An 18,362-nucleotide genomic window follows, 5' to 3' on the forward strand; every position below is an offset into this window, starting at 1 on the left:
GACCTTTTGTTTTTCCATATGAACTTTGTTGTTATTTTTTCTTTTTTTTTTCTTTTACAATGCTTTTATCTCTGTTGTAAGGGTTAGCCTGACTACCCAAGTACTGTTTCTTTAGAAAGAAGTTTTTTTCTCTGTTCCAAATAACCAATTTGCAAATGAACTTTTAAAATCCTGCCCATCTATAAAGTTAGAATAGCCTGTTTATGTTTTCCCTTCTCAACCAACTTATACATGCCTTAACAATTAACAATGTTTTACTAATCTTTGCATCTTTTCCAGTGTTTAACACTGTGCTTTGTCCAGGGGAAGTATATGAAAAACATAGGTTGATTAATTGCAATAGAAAGAACAGTTAAGTTCTGGCAGAATTTCAGTTATCATTAGGATGTACTTGCCATAGGTGAAAATAACAATTCACTTTAAAAGCTTTCTCCAACAGCTGAACATATGACATGTGGCTACATGGGGCTCTTTTCAAAGCTTTAAGTACTGTCCTTGGTCTAAGGACTTGTTTTGATTTCAAAATTAAAAGTAATATTTCATCCTTTGAAAAAAATTAAACACAAATTGCATCAGTGTTCTCTAACCCATCAGATATACATGAAAGAGTTTATTAAAGTTCTATTCTGGGTTTTTTTTTTTCTTCCCTCTTTATACTATTTTCACTTGGTGATCTTATTGGCTCTCATGGATTTAATTACCATGTCTTTGTTGATGATTCTCAAATCTACTTTGCCTGCCCCAATCTCTCTGTTGATCTCTAATGTCACATCTTTAGTTGCCTTCCAGACATCTTAAATTGGATGTCCAGTAGACATTTTTAACTGTCCAAAACAGAACTTAGTACCTTTTCCCGTATACCATTCCATTTACTGTAGCAGCATCTTTCTATCAACTCAAGCTTGCAATTTCCCTCCATATTCAACTGTTGCCAAGGCCTTTGGTTTTCACTTTTGTAATATGTATTGAATATGCCTCCCTTTCCCCTCTGACACTGTTACCACTTTACTGTATGTCCTTATCATATCTCTTGCCTTGATTATTGTAATAATCTGCTGGTGGGTCTGCCTGCTTCAAGCTTTTCCCTGTTCTCATCCATTTTCCAGATAGCACTAAAGTAATTTTCCCCAAAATACAGATCCAATTATGTCAGCCTGTCTCTTTCCAAACAAAACAAAACAGAACAAAGCAACAAAACTCTAGTGTCTGCTTATTGCCTTCTGGAGCAAATAGAAGATGCTCTGTTTGGCTTTCAAAGCTCTTCATAACCTAGTCCACTCTTACTTTTCCAGTCTTCTTACACTTTATTCCCCAATACATACTCTTCCTTACTGTTCTGAAAACAAAATTCTCAGTCTCTTGGCTCTTAGTATTTTCTCTGTCCATTCCCCATGCCTAGAAGGCTCTCCTTCCCCAGTACAGATTACTGACCTCCTGAGCTTAACATATCTTTTAAATAATATTTCTTTATAAAAGTGAATTCATCTCAAAAGCTTAAATGGAACTGGGACTCTAGTCACTAATCCCTAATAGTCTGTGTGTGAAAGATAGGAGGAACATAGGCTGTAGGGTATGAACTGATAGCAGTAGAGAAAGTCACACAGGAACTGCTGAAGGTACTCAAGAGCCCTCACAGGGGGAATATAAATTCCAACTAAAATTCTACCCTCTTTTGGAAACTTTCTTAATTCCAGTGCTCTCTTTTAATTATTTCCTATTTTACATATTTCCACAATTTCTACTCCATTAGACTGTAGATTCCTTGAGGGAAGGGACTAATTTTTACTTTTTCTTGTATCCCCAACACTAAGTACAGTTCTGGGTACATAGTAGGCACTTAATGTTTATTGACTGATTAATTGAAATGTGTTAAGAATAGATGGCATTTATTTAAATATTACATATTTTCTTTGTTGTGTATCTCATTAAATTTTTTTTTGGATATTTTTGTCTTGGCACAACAGATTTTCCCAACAAATACCCAAGTTTAGCAAATTACAAAGCAACTCTCCCCCAACCCCAATCAAATCAGTGAAATTACTATTAACAGAAAGGAGAGAGAGAGAGATCTTTGAACTTTGGCATAGGATACAAAACAATATTCAGATTTATTAGAAGGTTTTTGGGGGGTATTTTTGTTTTCACATGTTTATTTATTTAAATTGTTACCAGTCATTTGGGGCTCTATATCACTTTCTACAAGTTGGTAATGTTTCTCTGAATTCCCTATCCCTACCTTCTTTCTTATATTGTAATTACATCCCTATAAGAGTATCTGTTCACCAATCCTCAATTAATAATCATATATTTTTGTATCTTAAATTTTGTTATTGCAAACTGCTGCTATGGACATTTTTGTATGTGTGGGTCTTGCTCTATCAATTATCTTCTTGTTGTATTTAGCTAAATAGTGAAATTCAGGAAATTTTTGTGTAATTAGAAATTGATTTCCAGGATAGTTGGACCTATTCACAACTCCATCAGCAATGAATTAGCAAGTTTAGCTTCCCATGGATTCTTCAACAATGATTTTTCTCCCTATCTTTTAGCATCTTGGCTAATTTGATGGCTGAGAGGAGGTACCTCATAGTTATGCATGCATTTATATGTGTATGTGTGTGTGCATATATGTATTCGTATGTGGTATGAGTATCTTTGTCTCATTCTTTGAGAGTCAGGTAAGCTACACTCCCCCTTGGAGGGCTCTTGAGTACCCTGAGGAATTTGTGTTTGACTCTCTTCTTTACTCCTATCATTCAAGCCCCTGCTGCCTGTGTTCTCCCTACCTTTCAGACAAACTATTAGGGGCTAGTGACTAGAGTCTCAATTACATTTAAGCATTTGAGATAAATTAGTTTTTATAAAGGAATATTATGTCAAATATATGTTAAGTACAAACTTATGAATATTTTCCTCAATATCTCTTGGTTGTGGTTGTTTGTCCATTCTTGAAGAGAATCATGACATCAGGAAGTGAATCAGATTGAAATGAGCAAGAGCTATGCAAAGTTACCAATCTTACTTTCTCTTCTGAATCTGAGTCCAGTGGCCAGATATAGATCAAGATGACTGGAGACGGCCACCTCTGAAATTTAATCATAGTTCAGTTATTATGTAACAGCAGTCCTAGATGTTCAAGTTAATTTTCAGATATGACCTGACTTCCAGATGAGTTCTTTTCTCAGCTTCCATTGACCTGGATCCCAAACAACACTCCTTTCTCTTTGGAATGTCAGAGATAAACTGGCTGCTAAACTTGGCCAGGACTCCAGTTTCCAGAAGTTCTGCCTTATTCTCTGGGCCTCCAGTTTAATTTCCTTTAGCTAAAGGAGAAAACAATAAATGCAGAGTAAAAGGACTGAAGCCCTTTTTGCAGGACTATGTGCCCTCTCCATAATATTATCCCATATTGAATTCTATAAGCAAGGGAGTTACCCCAAGAATGTGCTGAAATGAATGAGGTGAAGAGAGATGACGGACGTCTACTAAAGGCTTTTAAATGCTTCCACAGTGAACCAAAGAGCTTTCATAGAACAAATGACCCACTAGAAACTGTTATAGAATGTCTGGCCATGCTTGGATTTCTCCAAAGTATTTCCATTTCACATAGTTACTTCTTGATATAAGTTTCTCAGTTCTTCCTAAGGAACATATAATCCCAGGAACTTGGGAAATGTGCCAGACTCTGTTATATCTGTTTGTGTTTTCCAATTTTATGTATGCATAAACATACATATATTCCTATTTATCTATATACCCACATTATACATACATACTTCCTTGGTAGAAGAAGTTTCCTCATTGGGGAGCTCCCTCTATCAATGAAATACCAGGTCCATTCTCTATTCTATATGTATGAGTATGTATATGTATGTGTACACCTATAAACACACATATATGGTGTATATGTGGAACAGCACTAGACTTGGGAATAGGACAGCTATATTGGATACTCATATCTGTATATGCATATCCACATACATACTAATCTTATGTCTAGCCTCCATTCCACATACATATATGTAGCCACATTGATATATATATATATATCATGCATGCCTATGTTTATACATATGTACATATGAATAAAATGTGTGCATGTATAATAGAAACTTTATCTTCTCAAAGTATGAAAATCATCAATGAAAATCTTTTGGAATTCTTCTTTCTTATTAGAGGTCTTTGGATTAAAAGGGTATTTATTTCAGTATCGTTTTCTCTGATTTACAACTTCTAAAATTCTTGTTGTATTCTCAGACCACCAATTACTCTCTGACTGAAAGTCTGAGAGTATTTGATTGTCATTGTTGAAACAGTTGCTAATTATTTGGCCAAATTCAATACTGAATCTAGCTGGTTCAGGATATGAAAAACAGCTCCTTTTGGGGATTCTATAGAGCTGAATTCTAAGACTGAAAAGGAAGCAGAGATCTTTTAAGAGAGTAACAGTTTTTTTAATGTTAGGGGAAGGTGGGAGAAAGAGAAAAATAAATGCTTAATTGAAAAAAATTAAAAGGCAAGAAAGAAGAGGAATTTGAAGAAATAACAGCATTTGAAATTACAAGTACCTTTTTCTTTCAAGTCTTGCTCCCTAATGTTCTCGATTAGTTGTTATTTCAGGGTGAACAGTTGAGTGGAGGTGAGAATTTTCATGGCAGAGAAGAAAAAGAGTAAATTAAAACAGTCTCTATAGAGAGCTGCAGCATAAACATTGACTATAGACTTGGGCCGTATTAATATTATAACAGTTATTTCCATGAAAAGTTAAAAATTCAGTCCAGTAATTTGCCTCTTTTGTTTAGGAAATATTGGATGTTGTCTTTTGTTGAAATATGTAAATAAAGTTTGGATATTTGCCTTTTAAAAAAAAATCCAGATGTCTGGTATCATGCAAACACTGGCTAAATCTTGTTTCCATCCTTCTTTCATCACTTTAATCCAAAACACAAGGGGAAAAAATGACATTTTCCCCAGGGAATGATTCTATCTCTCCCATTACTTGGCCTTAAAATTCAAGGCCACTGAAGAGGAAAATATTCAGAAGGAAAACCATTTGCATTTATAGAGACTGTCTTGTTAGTAACTCAAATGATGAGGCTCTTGAAAAGATGAATTTGAGGGTTGCAGAGCCCAGGGTAGAAAAAGTTGTGAAAAACTACAGTTTTCTTTTTTTCCAGGTGAAACTATCATTCTATTCATCATTAAGCTTGAGGATATCTGGTGTTGAGCAACTCTCAAAATCTTCAATATGAATTAGCCACTTAATGATTGTATTTAAGCTCAGCCTAGCTTCCTTCTTCTGTACCACATGTACAGAAGGGTTCTCTTGCCTTGATTGTTTCTCAGAGATAGGAATAGGCTAAGAGGCTAAACCTCCAAGTTTATTGTATAGGGAATTCTCAGATAGAGAAATTCTCTTAATCAATGTGATGAGGAGAGCCACAAAACACTCACTCTCTCTCTCTCTCTCTCTCTCTCTCTCTCTCTCTCTCTCTCTCTCTCTCTCTCTCTCCTTTCTCCTCTCTCTCTCTTTCTCTCTCTCTTTATCTGACTTTGGGAATGAGCCATGAGGTAGAGCACTCAGAAACTCCTTCAAGGAGAAAGTCTTCTTGAATCCTGCTTCTGTAGGGGTCCCCGCCTGAGGGAAACATCCTAACAGCTTCATTCTGTTTTCCTAAGAGATGGGCACCGCCCCCATTGATAATACAACTGATTATGCTTCCCATTGAATTAAAGATCAAACCTAGAGACATTTATTCAATTCTATTCAAATTCCAGGTAAGCTAACCAGCCCCCATCACGAGCAAACCTCAGCTTGTAACCAAGACTTGTATTATAAAAAGAGCCATTTTAAACCCAGTCCTTGCAGAGGACCTAACGTGCCATGCCATGCCATGCTATGCCAAGGAAACCTCTGCCCACTGAAATAATATTCTCTTTCAGTTTACTCTCTCTTTATCTCCCTCACTTATTTCTCTACCAAGACTTTATATTTCTCTGTTGGGGCCTTGCCACTAAGAAATTCAGCCTTTCTATTCATGCATAGCAAAGGCTGACTTCCCAATGCCAACAATAAACTTCTTTTTATCAGTCTACCTTTTTGGGTTCATAAATTCCTTTACAAAGGACCTCTGCACTGCAAAAAGGGGGTTCCCACAACTCCCTACCCTGCATCAAATCCTAAAGGGGATTTAGGGGAGCCAAACCTCTTCATTTGGTTCCCTGAACTCCAAACCTGCCACCAACCTCATCTTTTAACTCCCTGACCACCAGGAACCCTAACCTTAATCTCATCAAATGGAGAGGTTCCATTTCCTCCAAAATTTTCTTTCCTGAGAGGAATAAAAAAATTTAAAAAGACAGTTTGATCACTCAGATTCTTGGGTAAGGTGTCATTGAGATAATGTAGGGTGGATATGAAAGATCTTTACCCCACGAGAAATAAGCCAAACCCTTTATGACCATCAATACATTCATCAGGGTGGTCGTGTGTGTGTTTTGCAGAAGGATTGGATGTTAGTCACTTTGCTGATGTATATTTGAAAAGACTGCCATAAAGGCAAAACATGATAAAGATCAGTACTCATAAAGCAGGCTGGGGGTAGTGATGGAAGTGACCTAGTGGGAGCAATGGGTATGTGGAAGGGGATCAATGTGGGTGTTCTTGGCCAACCAATCACTTTATTGATGATTGAAGGTTCAGATTGTTCAGTCCTTCCAGTCATTGGGAATAATCATTGCATTAGAATGTTTCCCCTCCCTCTTTTCACAGAAATGGCACAAAATGGGAATATGTTAGATTAAGGAAAGGAAAGTCTTGGAAAATATCTTCTTAGCCATTTGAATAACAATTCTAACTTAATAGAATTTAGTGAGTTCATTAGGGTTTGCAAAGCCTCTTTACTTAGGCTATTTTAATCAATCTTCAGAACAACCTGGGGGATACAATTGTGTTTTGAGTTTTATTTTTGTTTTTCACTGAGGTACCATCTCAAGCCTATCAGATTGACTAATGTGAGAGAAAAGGAAAATGACAAATGTTGGAGGGGATATGAAAAATTGTCACACTGATGCACTCATGTTGAAGTTGTGATTTGATCTAACCATTTTGAAGAACAAATTGAAATTACACCCAAAGGGCTATAAAACTGTGCATACCTTTTAACCTAGGCAATATTACTACTAAGATTGTATACCAAAGAGATTAAAAAATATGGAAAAAGCTCTATATGTAAATATATATATACATATATATTTATTTATATGTTGATTTAGGTGAAGTATAGTTGTCTGTGGATTTTCAGCTTGTGGGTTTCAAAAAGTCATCTCCAGAACTCAGAAATGGTGGGTTTTGCAGCAAGTTCAGCATCAATTCCCAAGTTTCAAGGAGAGATTGAATAACTTGCTCATGGTAACTCAGATAGTAAGTGAGAGAGTGAGAATATGAACTCGGGTCCTCTGATTCTAACGGCAGCACATTTTCCACTGGACCATAATACCTTCTTCTCTTTGTGGATTAACTATGTCACTGTTATGTTCATTTGTTCATTTATTTATCCATTCAACAAAGACCTATTAGTTACCCTTGATTTTCAGAGTTAGGTATTGGGTAAGGTAAGAAAGATAAATAAGTAATGATCTTTTCACAATTATAAGTTGCCTAAATGCTCTCATCCATGGTTTTATTCAATTTCTAACTAATAAATTAATTATTAAATTTATGAAATAAACAACAGTTTCTATAACATAACATAATACATAGGATTGTACTTCAAATTTATTATGTACAACTTGCTTTTCCTTTTTAAATATATAATAATAACCAATTGACATTTTTGACTTTTTGTTCTTCCAGATGAATTTTGTTATTATTTTTTCCTAGTTCTATAAACTTGGCAGTTTGATTAGTATGGCATTGAACAAGTAGACCAATTTAGGCAAAATTGTCATTTTTATTGTATTAGCTCATCTTATCCATGAGAAATTGATATTTTTCCAACTGTTTAGATCTGACTTTATTTGTGTGAGAAGTGTTTCATGATTGTGTTCATATAGTTCTTGAGTTTGTCTTGGCACATAGACCCCCAAGTATTTTATTTTGTTTACAGTAATTTTAAATCTATCTCTTTCTATCTCTTCCTGATGGGCTTTGTCAGTAATATATAGAAATGCTGATGATTTGTGTGGGTTCATTTTATATCCTGCAACTTTGCTAAAGCTGTGAATTATTTCCAGTTTATTTCTTTATTGCCTATTCTAATTGATTTAATTTCTTTTTCTTTTCTTATTGCTGTAGCCAACATTTATAGTACAATGTTGAATAATAGTGGTGATAATGGGTATCCTTGTTTCACCCCTGATTTTATTGGAAATACATCCAGCTTTTCTCTAATACAAATAAGGCTTGCTGTTGGTTTTGGATAGATGCTGCTTATTAAGGAAAGATCCCTTTAGTCCTATGCTCTCTAGTGTACTTAATAAGAATGGGTACTGGATTTTATTGAATTTTTCTGCATTTTTGAGATTATCATATGATTTCTGGTGATTTTGTTATTGGTATGTTCAGTGATGGTAATAGTTTTCCTGATATTGAAGCAGCCCTGCATTTCTGGTATAAGTCCCACTTGATCATCCTGATAAGTTGCTATAATTTCTTTACTAATATTTTATTTAAATTTTTTGCATCAATATTCATTAGGGAGATTGGTCTGTAACATTTTCCCTCTGTTTTGACTTTTCCTGATTTAGGTATCAATACCAAATTTGTGTCATAGAACAAATGTGGTAGTACTCCTTCTTTACCTATTTTTCCATATGATTTTCATTGTATTGGAATTAATTGTTCTTTAAATGTTTGTTAGATTTCACTTATAAATATATCTGGCCCTGGATATTTTTCTTAGGGACTTCATTAATGGCTTATTCAATTTCTTTTTTCCAAAATGGGACTTTTAAAGTAATTTATTGCCTCTTCTGTTAAAATGGGCAATTTATACTTTTGTAAATATTCATCCATTTTGGTTAGATTGTACAAATACCAAAAAAATACAAATATAAAGGATGGTGGCTTAGCAGTACCAAACCTAAAACTATAGAATAAATCAGGAGTGGATTAGTGGAATAGACACAATAATCAAGATCTATAATAATCTAGTATTTGATAATCTCTCAAAATCCAGGTTCTGGAATAAGAACTCACTGTTTGACAAAAATTGCTGGGAAAATCAAAAAGTAATATGTCAGAAATTCAAGATAGACCTAAATCTCACACTCCATACCAAAATAAGGTCAAAATTGGTACATAATTTGTACATAAAGAGTGATAACATAAACAAATTAAGACAAGAAGGGATGGTTTACCTATCAGATCTTTGGAGAAAGGAGGAATTTATGACTAAATAAGAGCTAGAGAACATTCTGAAAGGCAAAATGGGACAACTTTGATCACATTAAATTAAAAAAAATTTTTCACAAACAAAACCAAAAGAAACGAAATTAAAAGGAAAGTACAAAGCAAGGAAAAATCTTTATAGTCAGTATTTCTAATAAAGGTCTCATTTCTAAAATATATAAAGAACTGTGTCAAATTTATAATACAAATCATTCCCCAATTAAAATTGGACAAAGGATGTGAACAATTTTTAGATGATGAAATTAAAGCCATCTTTAGTTATATGAAAATATGCTCTAAATCACTATTGATTAGAGAAATGCAAATTAGAACAACTCTAAATTACCATCTCACACCTCTTAAATTGACTAAGATGACAGCAAAAGATAATTATAAATATTGGAATGAATGTGGGAAAATTGGGTCACTAATGCCTTGTTGGTGAAGTTGTGAAATGATCAACCATTCTGGAGAGCAATTTGGAACTATGCCCAAAGGGCTATAAAACTGTATCCCAAGGAAATCATAAAGGAGAGAAAAAGACCCACTTGTGCAAAAATGTTTGTAGCAGCTCTTTTTGTGGTAGCAAAGAACTGGAAATGAATAGATGTCCATTAATTGGAGAATGGCTGAATAAATTGTGATATGTGAAGATAATGGAATATTATTGTTCTACAAAAAATGATGAACAGATTAATTTAAGAAAGGTCTGGAAAGATTTACCTGAACTGATGATGAATAAAACTAGCAGAACCAGGAATACATTGTACACAATTACAGCAAGAATGTGTGATGGCCAATTATGAAAGACTTGGTTTTTCTCTGTTCAGTGATCCAAAGCAATCCTATTATACTTTGGACAGAAAAATGCCATCTGCATCAGAAAGAGAACCAAGAAGACTGAAAGCAAATCAATAAATGCTATGTTCACTTCTTTTTTCTATTTTTTTAAATTTCTCCCATGGTTTCCCCCTTTTGCTCTGATTTTTCTCTCTCACAGATCTCTATTGATTCATAACAATGTATATTAAAAATAAATACATTTACTAGAAAAAATATATAGTAATCATGTAAATTTTTCCCACTCCTCCTCTCCCCCCAGAGATGGCTATTATTAGATACAACTAGGTGTATATACATATATACATACATACATGTGTATGCATATATATATAGTAAAATTATTTTATAAATATTTCTGTTTATCAGTTTTTTCTGAATAAAGAGAGCATCTTCATATATTTTATAGCTAATTTGGGTATTTATAATAATCAAAATGACATTCATTCAAAGTCATTCTTAGAACAATATTATTGTTACTGTGTACAACATTCTCTTGGTTCTGCTCATTTCATTCTTCATTATTTCATGCAAGTATTTCAAGGGTTTTTCTAAAAAAAAATTCCTGATCATTAATTCTTATAGCATAGTAGTATGCCAGCACAATCATATGCTGTTTTCTAATTGATGGGTATCCTTCCAATTTCCAATTCTTTTCTGTGGTTTTATAAAATTGTGGTCCTGGTTGTAGAAGGGTTATGGAGGAACAGGAATATTGAGGTGAAGATCCTTTTTGGCTGACACTCCTTAGAGACAAAACAAAAACAAATATATTTGTATATCCCAAGCACTGAATTGGGTTTAATTAGACAATGCAGTTTGGGTCTCACTGCTCAGTGGCAGAGACTGGATGAAGCAGAAAAAGCTGCTTCTTTTAAGCCCAGAGACACTTAACTTTCTCTTCTGTGTATCTATTACTTGTCCAAGTCTCTAGAAACTTGGAAAAGCTCCAGAGAAGAATAATAAGGATGACTCTTGTCCTGCTAGTGGAATAGAAATGAGTTGTTCTGAAACAAATTAAGGTTTCCCAGACCATTAGCAGGTTTTGAGAAGTATGATTCATTATTAACATAAATGTACATAAACCATTGAAATGGAAGGAAATCAGCAGAAACTTTCTTGTTTCTGGGAGCTGCAGAGGATTATTTAGGGGGATAAAAGCTGTGAGTATAGAAATCTAATTTATAAGAAAGTGTCTTTTTTTTTTTTTTTGGATTGGCTTCCTTTTAGAACTATTATGTATAAACCTAGCAATAAGCTTTCTCTAAGTAATTGCTAAGTCATCATTATAAATGAAACACACAGTAATGTTTTTTAATGGTTTAATTAAGGATATGTGTATTTTACTTCACCTGAAATAATGTCTTTTGTTTGTTTTGAAGGCAATTATAGTTAAGTGACTTGAATATGATCACTGAACTAGTAAGTATCTGATGCTGAATTTGAACTCAGGTCCTCTTGACTCCAGGACTGTTGTTTTATCTAGTGTGCCACCTAACTACTTTTGTTGATTTTTTTAAATGTGTTACTTTTGTGACAGATATCATTGTGCATAACATATCCAGTACTGGCTGTATGACTCAGCAAGTCACTTAATTAATGTTTTTGAACCTAGGCTTTCCTAACTCCCACTTTTGCTCTCTAGCCATTATCTGTCTTGCTTCTCTTAAATTTACTTAATCTCTGTTCCAGGCAACTCTCTAAGATTATAAGTGAAAGAGGATGCTGATGTTTACATTTGTAAAGGGTATTTTCTCATCATGCTCTTCCTTAGATTAATTCAATCACAGATCTTGACTCTATCTCCAAGTTTAAAATTATGAGCACCTAGAGAAAGCTGTGAGTTTTTAGTTGGCATGGTGGATAGAGTACAGGAGCTTGGGATCAAGAAGACTCATTTTCCTGAGATCAAATCTAGCTTCAGACACTTACTAGCTGTGGACCCTAGGTAAGTCACATAACATTATTTGCCTCAATTTCCTCATCTGTAAAAGCCAGAGAAGGAAAAAGGAAAACCATTCCACAACCCTTCCAAGAAAACCTCAAATGGGGTACATGACTAAAAAATTATTAAACAAAGGGGAAAACACTATCCTATATATTTTTAATTTGGGCCCCTAAACAATCTTGTGAAGTATGTAGTGTATTATCTCTATTTAGCAGATGAAGAAACTGAGACTCAATACATGACTATGAAGTATCTACTATGTACTTTAAAGTACTACTTGTTAGACTTCTGTGAATACAAAGATGAAGGTAAAAAATCATTTCAGCTCCCAACAAGCTTATTTTCCACTTGCTTTGAACTGAAAAACATGAGATTCCATAGAATTTCAGCCACAAGAGCCTCAAGTCTCGAATTAGCCCCTTCTATAGTTTTAGAACTCTTGTACCATTCATGCTTAGGATAGTGGAATCTGATGCCAGCTACCAGGATGCAAGTTTTGACCTTTGTATGTCTTAAGTGAAATTTAAAATTCATTTCTTATTTTTCATGCTGGTTAGAAACCTGAGTGGAAACAAGCACAGTACAGTGTTTTAACTTTAATTTAATAGCTATGTGACCCTAGGCAAATCACCTAATCCTGATTGCTTTCCTGAAACTGCCTCTGTCCTCCCCCCCCCCCCCGCCCCAAGTCTCCAAAAAAAAAAAAAAAGAGATGTAGCCTATAAAATCTGTATTTCATAATCATTCACTTATGATTTGGTCCCAGGCCATCACCCAGAGTGAATGTAAATAGTGATTGTTATTTTGGCCAGAAATCCTTAGAGTTTTCCCCTCCAATATAGATTCTTTTATAAATACATACATACATATATGTGTGTATGCACATATACATCTATCTATCTGTCTATCTTTTATCTATCTGTCTGTCTGTCTGTCTGCCTATATATCTACCTATTTAAAATCTATCAATTTTAAAAGGCTATTCTTTGCCTCATTTCTTTCTTACCGAGCCTTACTCACTGAAGGGAGTGGCAAAAAGAGGGGCTACCTCGCTATTAAAGGCTTTACTTAGTTGTTTTAGGCCAAGTTCTCCCATTACACTTAGGTTCATCTCCTGTCATCCTAATCTATATCTAGCCACTTGACCCAGATGGCTTTGGAGGAGAAAATGAGGCTGATGACCTTGAATAGCCCTCCTTCATTCAAATCCAGTTCACTTGCATGTCATAGCATCACCTTCCTGATATCATGGTCTTTTTTGAGAATGATAAACAATAAATGAATTCAAGAAAAAAATAGAAGTATCTGATTGGCAAAATTGATAACCCACTATACTTGAAGTCAGAAAGACCTGAGTTAAAATCTTCCCTTAGATATTTATGTGTAATTCTATATATGTCACTTAATGACTATCAGCCTCTGTTTCCTCCGCTACAAAATAAAATTAAGAATAGTATTAAGCTCAGGATTGTTATAAGAACCAAATGAGATAATCTGTGTAATGTGCCTTTAAGACCCTAAATTGCTATGTTCATGCTAGTTATTATTTATCTTCCTTGGCAGGTCAAAACAAGTTACAGTGGATCAGAACTTTTGGGAAGCACTTATTTGTTGATAATTGGAAGAGAGAGAAATGGCAAAGCCCTCTGTGAGTCACATATTCTTCACATCTTCTCAACACCAAAAATTCCCTTTTGGGATTTGAGTGCATTTATTTTTTCCTGTTTGCATCTACTCTTCCAATTATCTGCTTCCAACATACTTCCATATTGTGAAGACTGTGTTTGAGTACTTTGCGTGTATTAAAGTCAGGCAACAAGCAAGGAGCCAAGCATTGTGCTAAGTGTTGGAGAAAAAAAATATAAGCAAAAAGAAAGTCCCTATCCTCGAGGAGCTTGCATTCTAATGAGGAACGCAATATATGAAAAGAAACTGTACAAAGAATGGTGGTGAAGTGGGGGGAGCTAGAGGGTGAAATAATTGGGAGTAATACATGGTTTTTAAATCTGAAAAATCTGCCCAGAGCGGAATGAAGGTTGGCCAACCACTTTGGGCCCCTCCCCAAAATGCACCCAGGGAAGAATTCAACAATGAAGGAAAAGGGAGATGTATATTCCAGAGTTAGCTTGCAGTTGAGGCAAGGCTTGAAATCTAGAAAGTCAGAGACATAACTGGGAGGTATTAAATGTTAACGTGAACATTGTTCTCCTTTTAAGAACATACTTGTTGGAGCAGAGGTCTTTGAAGAATAAATATATCTTTTAATAGCAAAAATTTCAAAGATTTCCATTTCTTCTCTCCTCCTCCCCATTAATTGTACAATTGGTCTCCATTGATTAAAGAGATGTAGTGACAAATACTGGGTGAACAGATGGTTTCCCTGACCCCTCACAAGAAATCTGAGGGGTGTGTATGTGTGTGTGTGTGTGTGTGTGTGTGTGTGTGCTGATGGAGAGTGATCAGAACCCCAAAGGGTGGGAGCCATTGCTCTAAAGAGCTTTCATTGACTTGGTAGTGGTATAATTGAAACTCTTGTGAGATGAAATTGAAACTATTACCACTCATATGAAAGTGTTCCAAATCACTATTGATCAGAGAAATGCAAATTAAGACAATTCTGAGATACCACTACACACCTGTCAGATTGGCTAGAATGACAGCGGAAAGATAAAACGCAGAATGTTGGAGGGGATGTGGGAAAACAGGGACACTGATACATTGTTGGTGGAATTGTGAACACTTCCAGCTTCTGGAGAGCAACTTGGAATTATGTTCAAAAAGTTATCAAACTGTGCATACTCTTTGAAATCCAGCAGTGTTTCTCCTGGGCTTATACCCCAAAGAGATACTAAAGAAGGGAAAGGAGCCTGTATGTGCCAAAATGTTTGTGGCAGCCCTGTTTGTAGTGGCAAGAAGCTGGAAAATGAATGGATGCCCATCAATTGGAGAATGGTTGAGTAAATTGTGGTATATGAATGTTATGGAATATTATTGTTCTATAAGAAATGACCAGCAGGATGAATACAGAGAGGATTGGTGAGACTTACATGAACTGATGCTGAGTGAAATGAGCAGAACCAGGAGATCATTATATACCTCAACAACGATTCTATATGAGGATGTATTCTGATGGAAGTGGATTTCTTCGACAAAGAGAAGATCTAGCTCAGTTTCAATTGATCAAAGATGGACAGAAGCAGCTACACCCAAAGAAAGAACACTAAGAAATGAATGTAAACTGCTTGCATTTTTGTTCTTCTTCCCGGGTTATTTATATCTTCTGAATCCAATTCTCCCTGAGCAACAAGAGAACTGTTCAGTTCTGCACACATATATTGTATCCAAGATCTACTGTAACCTATTTAACATGTATAGGACTGCTTGCCATCTGGGGGAGGGGGGTGGAGGGAGGGAGGGGAAAAATCGGAACAGAAGTGAGTGCAAGGGATAATGTAAAAAATTACCCTGGCATGGGTTCTGTCAATAAAAAGTTATTTAAAAAAAAAAGAAACGTGAATTTTATAGCCTATGATACATGTGTATGTTTATTTATCAATATATTGCTCTAGACTTACATGCATATAATACAAACACACATACACATGCAGATAGATATGTATGCATACATACTTATACACATATGCGTGCACATGTATACACATGTCTAAATTCTTAAGTATTTTCCTGTACATATATCTGTCTCTTGATTGAATTTTATATTATTATAGGGAGGGACTATATGTCTTAAGAAGTTGTTTGCCAGACAGATTAAAGAGCTAGATTTGCAATTTGGAAACTCTTAGCTGAGACACTAACCAACTCTAGGTCCTGGTCTGTTTGCTGAATTTTTTAGTCTCAGTTTTCTCATAGATCAAATGGTGATAATAGTAATACCTACTTTACAAGGGTCTTGTGAAGGTTAAACAAAATGATTCACATAAAATACTAAGTAAAACTTTAATTTTGGGGGAGAAAGGTGACACCAGAGCTGTGATTCATATGGGGAGCTCTCAATCCATCAATAAATCAAACAGCAAATATTTATTAAATGTCTATGTTCCAAGCAGTGTGCTAGACACTATTTTCCAAATAAAATGAAAGAAACAAGCCCTATTCCCATGAAATTTACATTCTAACTGGGAAATTAATTATTTCTTCTATCAATAAAGATCAATCAAATAATTGATAAAAATCAATTAAAATCAATCATTAGCTTAGATTTGAGGCTACATGCACTCTAGATTCATGGAGAAAATGTTCTTAGCTATTATTCTTACTACTTTATTTCTAGAAATTCATGCTCATTTGAACTAATTACATCTTCTTGACTATTGAACTATATGTTCATAGGGCTTAAGTAGTATAATTTTATATTTAAAGGAGCAGAGAGTACCCTGACTCTAGGGTATACTATACATTCCCTTATGTGAGATAACCTGTGATTGCAAGGTTGAGAAGATAGTTCAGAGCAAGGATGCTACATTTAAATTTAAGGGCCTTTTGTAATAATTCTGAGATCCCACAGGAGTTCACTATCTGCAGACTGATAATTACTTCACTAGTCCAAACCCCTCATTTAAAAAAAAATTATGAAACTGGGACTTCAAGAGGGAATTGACTTATCCTAAGCTCCAAAGCTATTTGATACAATCCAGCTCTTTTGCTTCCCATTCTATTGTTGCTTCCAGTACCTTTATCCTGCCTTCTTATTGAAGAATTCAATTGCAGTGTTTTCCCCTACCTCATCCACTAACTGTCACCATATTCAAACAACATGGTCTATTAATATGTGCTTTTGCATGGAGATTAGTTTTCTATTTGTTAGAAGTGTGAACCCATGAGACTACCAGCAAGGAAGAAATTGGGAATTGTAGGATGTTGAATAGACAGTACAATATTCTGAACAACTGACTCAGGATTAACATATTGACAGAGACAGCCCATAAAACACCATGGCTAAATATAGGAATCTTGAAGACTCTTTTTCTTTTGTTTTTTTTTTTTTTTTTCTTTTTCAGAATACCTAGGTGGTATAGTGGATAAAGCTTTGGGATTGAAGTCAGGAAACCTTGAGTTCAAATTTGGCTTTAGATACAGCTGTGTGATTCTGGAAAAGTCACAACCTTTATTTGCCTTGTCAACTGTACAGTGAAGATAATGATAGAACCTACCTTCCAGGTTGTTCTGAGAATTAAATGAGATTATATGTAAAGTGTTTTAGTTCAGTGCCTGGCACATAGTAAGCTAAATAAATTCTAGCTGTTTCTCCCTGTTTTAGATAATAAGCAATTTTATGGCAGGAACTGTCTTTTCCTTTTTTTGGATCTCCAGCATGACCCCCAGCACTTACAATAATGGTTGGCACATAGTAGGCACTTAAAGTTTATTGATTGATATATTGATTGTTGCCCCAAAGCATATAAAATATTGAAACTCTAAGATCTCTCAATAATAAAATTAATTTGTGAGATTTGAAGTCAACATTTTGGACTTCCATGCCAAAAAGTAAAGCTAGAAATCCAGAGAAATTGATGTAGAATGGTGAGGTTTGGGGTAATGTAAAATAAAGTTGTGGCCTCATTTGCTTCTCATTTGCCTGTAATGATTTTCCTTCTGGTTACTTTCCATCCATTTAGGAGGCTATTTCATTGGGTTGTGAAACTAGATTGAGTTCTTTTTTTCCCTAGTCTGGATGTTCTGTGACAATTCACAGGCCTGGTTATTGGCATGGAGGACCTGACCTGATTTGTTTCTGATGAATGCTCCTCCTTAGTTAACCTGGAAGCAATGTTCCTTTCCCAACCACTGCTTTTGAGGATCACTTTAATGGATTTAGTCTGGATACCAGATCTATACTATAACTCAAACTTCTGAACTCAAGTGATCTAACAGCCTCAGACTCTCCAGTATCAGAGATCACAGTTGTGTGGCATCATGCCTGGCAGGAGGCATTCTGATAGTAGTAGTCTACTTATTTATTTTGTTTATTTTTTAACAGCAAACAGGACTTTTTGAATATAAAGCCTTTGGTGATTTCAAGAATTGCCCTCCAGCTCTGTGTGCAGATGTCTATATGGATTTAAGATATAGAAAACAATGGGACTCCTATGTTAAAGGTGAGTGGAGTATTAAGTTTACTTTAAAACTACTCCAAAGATAGTTTACTCTCAATTACCCATATTA

The 18,362-nt window shown here is 35.0% G+C and overlaps 1 protein-coding gene across 1 annotated transcript in view; it reads left to right on the top strand.

Annotated features, from left to right (window-relative positions):
* PCTP (phosphatidylcholine transfer protein) overlaps nt 1-18,362 on the top strand; it is a 49,688-nt gene that overhangs the window by 6,475 nt on the left and 24,851 nt on the right. Inside the window, exon 2 of the mRNA XM_003767967.4 lies at nt 18,178-18,295. Within this exon, the coding sequence (XP_003768015.1) occupies nt 18,178-18,295 (118 nt within the window). The remainder of the gene's footprint in view (nt 1-18,177; nt 18,296-18,362) is intronic.

This window comes from Sarcophilus harrisii, chromosome 4 (genome assembly GCF_902635505.1).
Source record: "Sarcophilus harrisii chromosome 4, mSarHar1.11, whole genome shotgun sequence".
NCBI lineage: Eukaryota > Metazoa > Chordata > Mammalia > Dasyuromorphia > Dasyuridae > Sarcophilus > Sarcophilus harrisii.